Source organism: Hylobates moloch, unplaced genomic scaffold (genome assembly GCF_009828535.3).
Source record: "Hylobates moloch isolate HMO894 unplaced genomic scaffold, HMol_V3 SCAFFOLD_5, whole genome shotgun sequence".
In the NCBI taxonomy this organism is placed as follows: Eukaryota; Metazoa; Chordata; class Mammalia; order Primates; family Hylobatidae; genus Hylobates; species Hylobates moloch.
The window spans coordinates 144,375,916-144,391,537 of NW_026652280.1; the positions used below are offsets into that span (position 1 = coordinate 144,375,916).

Below are 15,622 nucleotides of genomic sequence, written 5' to 3' on the forward strand. Positions count from 1 at the left end.
CGCTTCAGCGATCACAAATCAAAAGGGAAGAATTCATATTATTAGCATTCAATTTTACCAAAATTTATACTTAATACAAATACTACCTTTCTTTTCTAAAGTTAGCATAATCAGTGTATCAGGGTACAAAGTAATTGGAGTTTATGTTTATTTTCACTAACAAAAGCCTAAGTTTAAGATCATTTATAAGTAGTTTGACAATTTAAATTTTTGCTATGTTTTCATCTTATAATCTGTTAACCTATGTTTTAAAAGTTTGAGCTTTTGCACAACAGTATATATTTCATTTTATTACAAACATTATACCTTTCAACCCCCTACTTCACCTATGAGCCCCCAAAAGCAAAACCATGAAATAAGGCAAATCAAACAGAAAACCCAATGTGAAGACTTATTTAGAACTTTTACATAAGTTAGACTGAAAACAAAGGTGCTTCAATTTGAGGAACATAAATATTCGGAAAATGCAATTAGGAGCACAGAAAAGTAAATGCAAGAAAAGCAGTTATGAAACAATCAGGAGACCCTGTAACCATGGCATGCTATGGAGAGGGTTCTGGAAGCCAGGCAAGATGACACTTTAATTATAAGAAAATATCCAAGGGTGTCAGAAAAAGAGATAAAGGGTAGAAAAGAAACAGAGAAAGGGCAGCTCCCCCTCGCCGACTTCAGAATTTTTACCCCATCACCAGGTTTAGCAGTCATACAATTTCATTGTAAACAGATGACTTCCTTATAAGGTGGCATTTATGAGATCCTGCTGATTATTTTAATACAGGAGTGTTGTGGGGAGAGGGGAGGGAGGAGGTTAACATCCATAAGGCACATAACAGGGAGCTGGGGTTCAGACTGTATGTTATTTACCTTTTTGCTCCACTTCTATTTTAAGCATCGGGAAGAAAAATAAAAAAGGTGCAAGGAAAAAAGAAAAAAGATTAAAATAAATTGACTATTAGTCTAAGACTGAATTCGTAACAGATGCTAAATATAGGAAGAATTAAGAGCTGTACTACTTTGGATAAAGAGAAACACACAACAGGAAAACCTAGCAGGAGAAAGATTCTAAAGTTACATAAAAGAACATGGATCAATCATTTTAGGAGATTAAGGAGGCAACACAAATATGCTGGCATGTTGCTTCACTTAGTGTACCTGAATAAGTAATGAAACTCTTCACTAATGCATGGTATACATACTCTTGCCTTTCCAAAGTCACTCAGCATTCTTACCAAGTTTTACTTTCTATATGTATTCTATAGACATAAATGCATGCATAGGTACATCATCCCCATTTATCTTATGTGAACTCAATTATTAAACTAACTTTAGATAAGCATAACAATACAAAAATACATTTATAAAAATCATAACTTAATTTTGGAGTTTAGATCAAATTTAATTCTGATGTAGTTACATGTTTTTCATAGATATTTACTAAGAAATATATAATTATGCATCCCAGTATGTTTCAATTGTTTTTCTATTATTTTCTATTCCTAGATAAATTAATTTTAACCATTAAAAAAGCCTCCTCTTTAGGAATACATAAATATCCCCCCATCACCAGCAGAGATTTTGAAGAGTAGGGTAAGGTAGTACCTTTCTTCCCCACTAAGAATTAGTATATTTACTTAGTTAGGTTTACATATACATTTTATTATAAAATTCTTATTAAATTTTCTATATTATATATCTCAAACTTGTAATACTAAGTCTATAAAAAAAGTAAGCAAAATACATACAAGGGAAAAGCAAGCACAGTAGGCAAGGAGAAAAAGGAAGAAAGAATTATGGTTAGATTATTATGACAATTCTACCATCATCAATTTACATAGAAAGCAAGCTAGCATGCAACAACAATCATACCGAGCATTCAAAGCAAATACCTTGACTCCACAGACCTTATAAAAAGTAAATGCTTTCATAAAACAAACCTGATTAGTAGAGTTGTATGGGGAAAAAAAAAACTCCTACAGTTTCAAGAAACAGATTATGTAGTTAGGAAGGGGGTATGTAAGATCCTTGTTGGTAAACCATATTCTAATACTTATAAACCATAAAACACTACTTTACATTGTATATAGGTTTGAAGTATGTTGCCTAAATTTCATAAAATGACAAGACTGATGTCTGTTTCTCCCTTTTCTGTTGTTAAAATGCATTAGGGTGTGCTAATACTGCATTTCCAAAATGTACTCAGACAGAGTAGTGCACATTTTATTAAGATCTTAGTTTGATTAATTTTTAAAAATTACAATAGTTCATCAAGATTAAATGTTGACCTTCTGAAACACGTATGGGAAAAAACATCACACGAACATTTTTGCCATAGGAATGGCACACAACTTTCCACATTAAGCTACAACTTTCCCCAATCAACTTAGTCTATGTAACCACTTTCAGGAAACATACTTGCTCTATAATGTGTAATTCTGACTACATCTGAAAAACAAGAAATTCAACATTACCGTCTTGAAAACAACACTTTAGTATAAACCACTAGTCCTAAAATTACTCCTCAGCGAAGAGCAATATTATACCTGCTTAGAATCAATAACGGAAGGGCGTGGTGAGAAAATGAGGATAAGAGAAATGATTAGCGTTGTGACTACTCAAACTACATTTACAGACAGCTGTACGCTTTTTTCCCCTAAGGAAAGGATAATTTTACTGAAATAAATTAAATGTAAAGGATGGAAATAATACATTTTAAAATGTTTATTTAAAAAAGAACTTAAAACAAGTTCAATAAAAGATGTAGAAAGTGTATTTTGCTTTCCATTCATTGAAAATAGCTAAATTTTATTATTCGATAAACTAGAATTACAATGTAGTTAGTGAACAGAATATCAAAGTCTTTATTTACTTGAGATTTAATTGATATCACATATTAAAGGAAAATAAATATAAATTATACATTGTATATATTTTATAATTCTGTGGAAAAGTAAGTAACACTCAAAAGTAAAGACTTAAAACATTATAAACCTTTGATGATTAATGAATCATATAAGGAAAATATTGCTCTTTACAACAAAAAAGTCCTTACGTTATTATTTTTATGAAAATCAAAAGGACAGATGTCTGTGAAACCAGCCAAAATTCCATCAGTAGAAGAGTACAAAAATACAATAAAATCAATATAATCAGTATTCTCTATCACACGCCAAATATATACTACAACTTAAGAGCCGTATGAATTAACAATACTTTTCTTTAGACCAAACATACAAGTATATGACCCACAGTGGAGGACTACATGGATATGCAAGACAAGAAATTAACCCAAACTAACTACACAGCCTCCATACTCTGTATGTGAAGTGACACACTATTTCATTGAATACTCTCACATGTTTATTCATTAATAATGATTTAATCAACAATAACGGCTATTTTTCATATTAAATAAAATTTTTGGCTAATATTATAGTAGTTTTACAATGATACTTTGAAATAAGAGGTACAAAAATCAAAACCAAATCCTGCCTACAGGATGCAAAATTCCAATCTGATTACTCTGCTTTATCCTCCAAGATCTTTACGACTTCTTCCAAATATAAATATATGCAATTCCTGTCTGGCAATGACAATGGATACCCTGTATACGTACACTTTTGACATGGATATTAACTGGGCAAGTACAAGCATCACATATAATGCACGTGCCTGTTTATAAACGTACTAAACAAAGTAACAGCATTTCTAATGTTCTCTGTTGAGCAAATTTCTTTTAAATTTTTCAGAAGTCATGAAAACCTTCTGAAATTGTTTTATAATAGGGCTTAATTGGAATATATAAGATCCTGGAGGATTTACTGTGGATAGAAAATGTTATAAAGCCAAGTGGTAAAAAATACATAATAAATGTTATCTGATGGTGACAATTTTATCAACTAAGTAACGTGTAAAAGAGGTATGCAAATGTTACAAAATATAAAAACACTACTAAATCAAGGAGAAAGTGAAAGCTAAAGGCTTAAACTAAAAGAAAGTATAAGGAATGAATACAATGGACAAAGGCACAAAGAAACAAAAGGTGAGGAAAATGGGAAAAAAGAGATAAGAGAAGACACTGTCCTACATATGATTAGAATAATCTAAGAAGACTCTTTGCATTATATTTTAATATTAGTTGAAACCATGCAATTTATAGAGTGTCACTACTGTAGAGTATATAGGAATTATAATTACTTTTATTCTTTAGCAAGGAGTGATTAAAAAAAAAACCCATCGACTTATTTCTGCCTCGTGCAAACGTCTAGAAAGGTAACAGCAAATTAATTACTGATTTTTTTAAATTAAAAGACAAAAACTAAAAGGAACAAATACTTCTCTGAGTATAGCTATTTGCAAGTTTAGCACACAATGTACAATACTTCTGGGGAACTGAAAAAGTAAAATTTTTCAAGTTAGATGTTCCAGAAGATATCCACACTTTCCTTTCTTAAACAGCACAAGAAATAGCTTATGAGTCTGAAAATAATATTTGCTTAACACTGTTCTTGGTCTATAGACTAGGTTACAGGAACTGGCTCCAGAAAGACAATTCTTGGCAGCTCTGACTGATTCCACTGTTTGGGAATGGATGCTGTATTTCTTCTCTAATTTGAGGACAGAAACCATGCTAAATCCAAGTGAAAGTGACTTTATGGAACAAAATTTTGGTTAGGTCAAAAGAATACAATGTTCCTCTAGTGGCACAGGAGAGTGATTACGTAAGCCACCAACACTACACAGGAGAAATGATATAAAGATCAGTGTACTCAGTAGGCTTCCAATCCTACAAATGGTATAGAAAATACTGAAAACATAAAAAGCATCCATTTCACAGTAACACAGGAACACAGAGCAGGGATGAAAAGATAATCTGTGTTTGGCCTTTAACTGATGACACAAAAAGCCAATTTGTCAAAACTGTGTCAGAGAAAAGATGGCGAGTGCCTTCACAGCATGAGTCAGAATGTATTACTACCATATTGGACACAGCAGATCTATCAGAATTTGGCCCTTTGGTTTTAGAAATATTGATAGTTTGAACATATAAATCTGTCAGAACTAATGACCTAGCTTTTGAGGTTCTGGAAAGAGCAATTTCATTATTTGGCAAATCCTTTTTTTTTTAAAGGAGGAAAGTGTACAAAAACTGTCTCAAATCAGCAAAATTGCTGATAAAAAACATGTAATTCAAATGCCTATGAACTAACATGACTAAATGACATCTCTATCTTTTCTATAATTTAAAAAGCAAAGAAGACAACAATACTATCAAACTAGCTTGTGAAATTCAGGTAATATTCAAACTTACGTTGTCTAAAATGCTAAGATTTTAAAAATTGAAGTATAGAATACAATTTTGAAGTACGAATTCTGAGATTAGAAGGAAAACTACACAAAATTTGACTACTGGCCGAAGTCTACCTATAAGCTTTTCAATTGAATTTTAAATATCCATCTGTAGGATCTTAAAAACGATGCTGCAAAATTAAAAATAGAACCATGTGCAAGGTTATATTATATCTATTTTATTTAGCATTAAGGTTTCATCATTGAATCCCATAAAGGAATGCTCCCTTAAAGACAATAGAACAAAAAGTAAAGCACTTGCCTCAGTTACTGCAATGGTAGCTTTTACCCAGCCCTAAAGTTACTACAACAGCAGGTAGCCATTCAAGTAGCTCACGATTAAAACTGAAGTCAATTCCTTCTTTAGAAAACTGTGAGCCAAACCAATTTGTCAGCAACTGGTATTGGGCAAAAGTACAGATTTCTATCAGCTGTATTGAATAGCTAATTCAAGTTTGTTTTCTGGAAAAACACTAGCCTTAAAAGCCAAACACTTAAGAACACAGACAGACACTTGGCCAGCATCACACTATGGCTTCCTTCCACACTTCATGAAGCTAATTGGAGGCCCAAGTCTGTTAGTGCTCTGCATGCATAATGGTTTTGTAGGCCATAAACATATGCTTCTTTCACATGTGTAGTCTTTCAGCATCAACGAGTAATGCTGGGCAAAGTGTACAGAAATATAAACTGCATACTTACTGTAAGGGACACATTCATACTGGACTTCAAGGTATTTATATGTTCCAGGACACGGATCAGGAAACACATCTGACCCAGTAACTACTATACACTGTGTGCGATTGTTGCACCTGAAAAACAAAATGTATCAAACTTGTGTAACATAATTTATTTGATTATTTTCACTTAAATATAACATAGAAGATTTTCCCATTTTCTTTAAGCAACTAGAAACATAAAACAAAAATTCAAGTGACGTTGTTACTCTACATTATTAAATACTTTATAAGAGTTTTGTTTTCTTTATGTTGTAATACAGTGTTATCATGGGTCACACTAAATTTTAACTAGAAGTAAAAAAAAAATGGCCAACAGTTTCCTATTATTCTGTTATACATTTTAATTTTTGATATATTCAACATGAACTGAACGACAACAAGAACAACAACAAATATCTGACTAGGATATTAGACATCATACTTAAGAATTAAGATTACAATTTTTAAAAATGGTCCTATAACTAAACAGAAATGTAAGAGTCAAAACCTGAATTTCTCAGCAGGAAGTTTTTGACAACACAAAACAAATAAGGAGCCAGGATTTTAATTTTATCCTCTAAATCCAGTTAGGTGTGAAGTTCTTTATTGTACATACTTTCTGGAATACCAGAAGCTAAGCTAGTAGAGCTCACCTTATATGCTATGGTCCACATAAATGATAAAAGTGCATTTAAAGGATTTAGAAAAATGTTCTGGCACATAGGTAATATCTAAGCATTATTGTTACTCTTTCTATTCATAGATCAATGTGCCTATATAATTAATGAGATGGCTATGTACCTCGGTTCAACACCAGCACTCCCTAAAATATAACATTAAAAAGAATGTTGTACTAACATGATGCCTAGAATGTTCTAATTATTGTTATAAGGAATTATTTTCTTATTTTTGCAATGTCATTAACTCACCAAGAATATTAGAAATAGGTTAGAATTCCAGATAAAATGATATGTAAGTTCTATGAATTTGTCCAAAAGGTCTTTTCATAACTTTTGTAAAGGCAAGAACTATTTCTTTTATTTGAGTATAACCTAATGAATGGAATGTTTTCAGGGTTTTTATTGTATTTTCTGATAGCGCATACATTAAGAAGGCAAATCAAGCAGAACAAGAACATTATAACAACATTTATTTAACAGTTGGAATACCACATATTCGATAGTGCATAAAATAACTGAACTATAAAATAGCACTATAAAGAATTTTGAAAAAGCATCCCAGTTTCTAGCACCACTAACTAAAGGGCAGTAGAAGGTGAATCATGTTAAAGATGGGTAGGAACAGTCATACACTTTGGTGCCATTTCAACTCAAAACTAGACTTTCTCTTTGAAGAGCAGCAAAGCCTGAAAACTACAGGATTAAATAGGTAAATTTTATAATTCAAAGTATAGTACAATGAACTTCAAACAAGACTCAAATATTAAATAAATTATAAATAACTTTTATCATGATTATAATAGAGTATAGCAGTTTTTTAGAAATATACCATATACTGTAATTTTCAAGAAGGTAAATAATGTAAATGGTATAGTGTCACAGTCTTCTGTAACATATGTTTTCCTGTCATTATTCTGTATTTCTCTTAATTTGGTTCACTCATCTGAAGAAATTTGCCCGTGGTTCACCACTTAGTGTAAACGAATTATTTTAACATGAATCACAGAACCTATTTCACATCCTAAAATTCAAGACAAGAGGTAGGTTTACAGTTTCTCAATAGGTCAATAACTAATGTTCCCAACTAATAAACATAATTCTGATGTTTCATTTTTCTTTTTTTTTAAACTTTTGCAGCAACAAGACAGTTCACTGATTTTTTAGTTTCTTGATCTGCCAGAAATCCTCAATCACTAACTTGGTCCCATTAAAAACAAAAGTCCTTTCATTTCCTTCTTTGTATTTATTCATACCTACAGTGATCTTCCTTTTATCACACCCTCACACCTCTCAGAAATGAAGAAAGATAAACAACTGTGTGTTAGATATCCCTTTCAGATACTCCCACAGTATACATTTTATAACTACTCAACCAAACTGTTAGGTTTTGAATGGCATTTAAATATGATTACAAAAACCCCTCCAAATAACGATTTCTATTGTGAGTAAACTCTTCATTTAGTTTATCAACCTTCCCTTCTCACAAAAGGCTCCTCTCATATCAACAAACTAGCAACTGGTGGGAGAGAGAGGGAATTGTACACAAAGTTGAAATGGACCAAGAACATGAAAGACTTTGCTATTAAGGTGAAGGAGAAAGTAACTCAAAGGATTTGGCAATTTATTTATTTATATATATATATATATATGTATATATAATTTTTCAAAAATAAAGAATACATTGAAAATTGCCCAGATTTTTTCCACCAGAAGTAATTGGATGAATGAATATAACTAGTACAGGGTTAGAGATCTTTTACTGTGTATTTCTCAATGTCATGGTATGTTCTGCAGGAAGTATATAATATAAGCATTCTGGTTTCCATTACATTTTGTTTGAAAGAGGACCAACACCATAATAAAAAATAACTGTCCATATTTACTCTCTTTCTGAACAACTTTGCAGTAGTCCTCTGACCAATCACAGGTTCAAATTAATGTCAAAGCAATTATGATTATTTATACCAACCACATAATTTTTATTGATTTAAATAATCACATTACACAAAGCATCCACTTTAAGACAGCAAAACGCATTAATTCTACAACTATAATCTTAAGCAAAACTGATTTAATGAAGCTCCTGCAATAAAATTATTAAAAATTCTAGAATTCAGGGCCTCCCAAAATATAAAAAACATTCATTTTAAATTTGAAAATTTCGTATGTTTATATACACAGAGATATCAAAAGTGCAAGAAATTAATCTTCAGAAAAATGGAAAATTTAGAGCTAAAACAGTTAAGGGTCAGAAAGGAGAGAAGCCCAACTGTAAAAAGTACAAGAAAATTAGAGCTTTGCATGCCAGTATCTTGATTCGTGGAAATGAATCTAAGCTTTTAGAGGCCCAAATTACAGAAATAAAAATACAGGCATTTATATTCCTTTATAAAGGGTGCAAGCAGCATTAAGTTTCCAAATAGAGAGTGAGGAGACAAGAAAGACATTGGGAAACACCCAATGTGAGCTATTAATACTAAGAAAAATCTGAAAATTCCTTAACAATATGCTGTTGGTAAGATTATAAAACTGTAAATTGCTATCGTTTAAAAAGATCCAGAAAGAAAGCAATTACTTATCCACAGAAGCAAAGTAAATTTCCGCCAAGGGCTCAGCTTCAAGTTCTCATACTAATGAAAGCAAAAAGGTAGAGTTAAGCCAAGAAAGAAAAAGTGTTTAGTCGTTTGTATTCTCAGTACTGGGCACAATTCCTGGCATGACTTTCTCTCTCTTCCTCTACAGAAGAAGATTTCTTTACCAATAAGGGTATCATTGTTTTAACAATCAAAATATCAGTATATTTTGGTAATACCATGTGGGTTTATTACGTTAATAACCTATAATTTTCTTACACATTAAGCATAAAAAATCGGTATGAATGAGAACAAGGCAAAAGAGAAAAAATAGGGTTTAATGAGTAGACCTTTTACTACAATTTGAAGAAACTACAATTACGGTTCATCATAAAGAAAGAGATACTAGAATGTATTTTGAACACTTCAACTTTCAAATAACTGGTCTTATTTCATTTTATATTTATAAAGATGAACAGATGACTTAATATAGTGAAAGCAGTAGTTTTCAAAATGTGGTCCTCATACTAACAGCACCACTATCAGCTGAAAACTTGTCAGAAATACAAATTATTGGCCGGGCGCGATGGCTCACGCCTGTAATCCCAGCACTTTGGGAGGCTGAGGTGGGTGGATCACCTGAGGTCGGGATTTGGAGACTAGCCTGACCCACATGGAGAAACCCCGTCTCTACTAAAAATACAAAAATTAGCCACGCAGGCATGCGTGGTGGCACATGCCTGTAATCCCAGCTACTCGGGAGACTGAGGCAGGAGAATTGCTTGAACCCGAGAGGCAGAGGTTGCGGTGAGCCGAGATCGCACCATTGCACTCCAGCCTGGGCAACAAGAGTGAAACTCCGCCAAAAAAAAAAGAAAGAAAAGAAATATAAATTATTAAGCTCCACCAAAAATTGGCAGGTTCAGAAACCCTGGAAGTGGAAACCCAGCCATCTCAGATTTAACAAGTTTTGCAAGTGATTCTGATCACTGCAACTTGTGTAAGAGCCACAGGGTTAAAACAAGATAGATTTAGATACTTTACTGAAGAATAAATATGAATGGCAAAACATGATTTTGCTCTATAAAACTTAGTAAAACAAGTGAAATAGAAAACAAGTGATGAGTACAATTTATGTAAGAAGTACATAATACAGTTTACAATGTTAATATGTCTTCTTGCTAATTCTAAGTGTAGAAATCAAGAGTTTTAGTTGCTCTAATTTTGAGCAAGCTATCTAGTTATTCATCAATTCTTAACATGGAGAATCGAAATAAGTATAATATCTGAGTACATGTATACATCACATATGAACCAATTTTTTAACAGATAAGAAGTATAATGTTTTGCTAAAAATGTGCTAACGAAACACTAAAATTGGAAATAAAACTTTTGAGAATATGTAAAAATATACTATGTCCTACAAAAGTATGTCATGAAAAATAACAGAAAAATATGACCCGCTGTAATCATTGCCAATTTTTCTATATTCAATCTTTGACTTATTTATTCAAAATAAATTTTAATAAAGTGGCTCAACTCTAGGAAGGCAATAAATACAGTTGTTTTTAGAGAGAACTTAGAGGCATAAGTAGGCCTTGCAAATAATGTCTAAACAATTTCGGGGTCAGGCGCTATTGCTCGCGCTTATAATCCCAGCATTTTGGGAGGCAGAAGCAAAGGGGCCAGGATCTCTTGAGCCTAGGAGTTCAAGACCAGCTTGGGTAACATGGCAAAACCCCATCTCTACAAAAAGTTAAAAAAAATTAGCCCGGTGTGGTGGTATGTGCCTGTAGTTCCAGCTACTTGGGGCAGACCGAGGTGGGAGGATGGCACCGCTGAAGCACGGCCAGGGAACATAATGAGACCCTGTCTCAAAAACAAAAACAAGGAACAAAAACCATTTCCAGGATATAATTCATGATTAAATACTAAGTAGAAAATAAACATAAAACTACATAAGCGCTCAGTCCCAAATTCTAAACATATAATCATTTTTAGTATTTTTCTAGTCACATTTCCAAAATTTTCAAATTTGGCATATAACGACAAAGATTTAATCATTATTTCACATCACTGGGTTAAAAATGCACAAAATATCACCTATATATAATTTCTGGTTGCAACTTTCTGACTACAATTTTAAAGACCTTTCTTACTATTCTAAAGTATATACAGCACAACACTCAACCTGAGAATTCCAAATATAACTAAAATAAACCCAATGATAAAACCTTTTAATATTATTAAGTTCAAATACCAGAATAAAAGTATTATTTCCGACATTAAAATTCGTAAAATTTAATAAAATCCATCAATCACAACAAAGAAAATCCAAAGTCTTGCTTTATAGGCCATAAACTAGTTTAAATGGGACAAAACACTGAATTTTGTTTGTTTTTTGGTTTTTTGAGACAAAGCCTCGCTCTGTCACCCAGGCTGGAGTGCAGTGGCACGATCTTGGCTCACTGCAACCTCTGCCTCCCGGGTTCAAGCAGTTCTCCTGCCTCAGCCTCCTGAGTAGCTGGGACTACAGGAATGTGCCATGACGCCTGGCTAATTTTTGTATTTTTTTTTTTTTTTTTTTTTTTTAGTAGAGACAAGGTTTCATCATGTTGGGCAGGCTGGTTTCAAACTCCTGACCTCAGGTGATCCGCCCGCCTCGGCCTCCCAAAGTGCTGGGATTACAGGCATGAGCCACCATGTCTGGCCCAAAACACTGAATTTTAATCGTGGTTTAAAAACTCTTCCCTGTGGTCTTTCTACCCTACAGGTGTGGGGGTGAGGGTTTCAATGGTTCAATTCTGGAATGAAGCCAAATATGCATCTGTAAAAGATGAATTGTAACAAATAATTTTGAAGATTAATAGTTTATTAATTTACTTCCTACCAATATATTTGCTGATTACAAAAATTAGGGTAAGTATTTAAAGTTGGTGATATTGCCCAGGCTTGTGCACAGCATATATTTCAAAAAAGATTTTAAGAAATAGCTAATGCATTACTTAACCATCCCAATTTGCAAATGGCAAGCTGAAAGTATTACAAACAGCATATTTTATCTTCCAGATGTAATCAATGTTCTCAGGTCTCAATATTAACTTTTAAGACATCCACAGTATTTTTTGAAATCAAGATAAATGTTCTCAAAAAAATGTGTGAAGGATGAAAAGGCATTTTGTAAAAGTGTATTATCATTAATTTACATACTAGTATATGGAAATTACTTAAAAATATCATGCACAGATTAACAGCAGTATTTTCAAGACAGATTATCTATTTTTGAGACATAGTACCTCACTACTAATGAAATATTAATGAAAACAAACTATTAATATGTTCCCTTTCCTTAATCTTTTAAAACTCTATGTGAAAGAGAGCACAATGCACACATTACTTATACTCTTAGAATAAATTGTATCAAAAAACAATATAGCATACTGTTTATCTCTGCTCAAAAGCAAAATCATTTGATAATTGGGAAGATTAGTGTTTAAAAGCAGAAGCTGTAGAATCAGAAAAAAATTGGTGTGTAAGTTCCAGGTCAGCTGCTTACTTAATTGTGAGTCCATAAGCAATGTATTAAACCTTTCAACCTTAGCTTTATCATCTGTAAAACGTAGTATCTTCTTTAGAAATTTGTTAAGGTTAAATGGGATAGTGCAGGCAACTCTCTGCACAACACCTGGATAACAAACATCAAGAAATATAAATTACCACCACCACCACCAAAAATACCAATAACAACAATGTCCCCTATGTAAGATGAACAGATTTGCAAACCTTAAAGAAGCAGAACATCTTTTACTCTTCCACAGTAGTCCCTGCATTGTGCATACTCTTTCCTGTGTACAGCTTTAAAAACAGGCTCAACTATTCATGCAAATTTGTTTCCATTCCAACTCTAATCTTGAATTGTACAATGCCCAACAAATTGCGTTTATTCTTCTTTTGATTATCTTATGCTCATTATTACACTTTGCCAAGTGCAAAGTATGGAGATGAGATTCCATGTGTAATCTATTGTGATAGGTGTTTTAATCAATAGTCTTGTTCTGCTGATTAAGCAGGGGCTTCTGTTTTGGCAAGATAACATTAGTTTCTCCAGTCATGCTCCAAAAACCATTGGGAATCTTCAGCAGATCATTAGATATGCTACAATAAAGCTTTGGTGCATGTTCTTTTCTTCCTTAAATTACTTCTTCACTGTCCCATCATTCCCCGTCACCAATGGCACTGCATTATTATTGCAGCTCCCCTGAAACTTACACTAGAGCTATGTCTCCAGGCCATAGGATGCCATTTTCAATTGAAGCTTCTTCTTGAAAATATAAATTAAGAAAATTTCATTATCTCCTGCCAGGGGCCATTATTCACCACAGTTCTAAGGAAGATTAAAAATGCAAAATCTACCGCCTTGAACAAATACTCCAGCATTCCAACAGAAAAGCTCAGTATATCATGACAGAAACTAAAAAATTAAAGTTTGCTTAAATTTGAAATTAGTTACTAATTAAAGAATTAGTTCAATCCTTTACTGAGTCTGCATCTTTGATGAAGATTGCTTCATCAATTTAAATATTTTAGTGGCTATTTATTTATTAAACTTCAATTACAAAATACTAGCAATGGTAGGACTTTTTTTTTTCCTGAGTTACTTCCTGTCTCAGTTAAAAGTGCTCACTTTTTGGAGGTGAAATCAATGCTTCCAAGGTACCAAGGTATCATCTAATGATACTCCTTGTCATAGTACCAAGTATAAACAAAGTATACACAGGATTTCCTGGAAGAGCTTAAACCACATCCTTAAGTGAATTGTATACGCTAAACAAACAGAATATCTACAGATGAATTATTGCAATATGAATCTCTTCTTTAATTAATAGAATAGGAATTTTACTAAGTAAAAATAAATTGTATGTTAATAAGTAAATTACATTCTGTTCAGGTACACAAGTTTTAAAAATTTGGAAACTACTAGAAAGTGGGAATTTAAGAGAAAATAATAAAAGAAAAAAGAAGCTGCCAACTTACAAAGTCTTACTGGAGGTGATTATATGCCTAGCATATAAGAATCTGGTGTTTTTGAAAAAATTAAATAATGATTAATGATTATCTGGCTATTTCTGCTCATAAATAAACATGGTTAATAGAAAATAAACACCAGACATCAAATTCTGCCTCAATCAGCCATACCTGATTCTCAGAGAACTCTGTCAATTTGAATATAGTCTTGTATCATGAATGCCAATAATAAACTCTTACGAAATAGATTACCTGTTTAAAAGGAAGGGGGGATAAGTACTCTTTAGCTACCAATCACTTCTCCATATACACTAGCAAATTCCAACTGACCTACTACTCTAGCCACTGTCTTTTTTTAGTCCAAATTTAGAACAAAATTTTATACACACAGCATATAACTTTAGAACATAAATAGGTAGGCGCCAATGCAAAGAGATTTGCTCAGGCAAAATAATCAAGTGAATGGAGAGGGAATACAAAGAATTATGCTTCAAGATACAAGGTTACAATCATCCTCACAAATGCAAGAAATGGAGTTGAATGTTAAATCGAATCTTTTCAAAAAGTTTTTTTATTTTATAATGAAATGCTATTTTATCATCTAAATTTGTATTCTATACAGCTAGGGAAAGTGGGTCTTGCTTTCTTTAAATATTTATTAATGATGACTTGTGAGCTTAACTAATTGCTAGGTAAACATAACATTAGGAAGCTAAATGGTGTGTAATTAATGTGGCAAAAAAGAGGTGTCCTATAACAGTGTTCCCATTTGTCACATAGCTATTGCTCATTATTTATTTAATAATTTGTGTAGTCTAGATTTCTAACCATCATATAGAATTTAATCCTATAGGTATGTTAGGATATTATACAATTTGCATTATAGAACACTGTGTTATTTATTTTGAAATCATTACTGTAATAAAGTTAGTTTCAGAATCTCTAGCATAATATGCATGAATACTGGTACACAGAGATACATATTTGGGAAAAATAAACAATATAATTTTTATTACATTCAATTTCCTACTTTTTTAAACTTTTAAATATAATCCTGATTTTTTAAAATTGCACCTGTGACTAAATCCTTGAAATTGCATAAAAATTATTTTAAAATTGCATTTCTTATTAAAATGATAATCATTAAGCAAAAATGCAAAATGTTTTTCTGTACTTTCAATGTGTAAACATAAATCTATTTGACTGAAAAGGAGTACAGTGTATAAGAGAAACAGAAAGTCATCACTCCCCAAGTAAAAATCAAGTAACTGGTGGCAAG

The 15,622-nt window shown here is 32.3% G+C and overlaps 1 protein-coding gene across 3 annotated transcripts in view; it reads right to left on the reverse strand.

The window, feature by feature from the left end:
- Nucleotides 1-15,622, reverse strand: part of ADGRL2 (adhesion G protein-coupled receptor L2) — a 696,353-nt gene that overhangs the window by 50,255 nt on the left and 630,476 nt on the right. For all 3 annotated transcript variants that reach the window (XM_058439634.1, XM_058439632.1, XM_058439633.1), the window contains exon 9: nucleotides 6,049-6,158. In XM_058439634.1, the coding sequence (XP_058295617.1) occupies nucleotides 6,049-6,158 (110 nt within the window). The remainder of the gene's footprint in view (nucleotides 1-6,048; nucleotides 6,159-15,622) is intronic.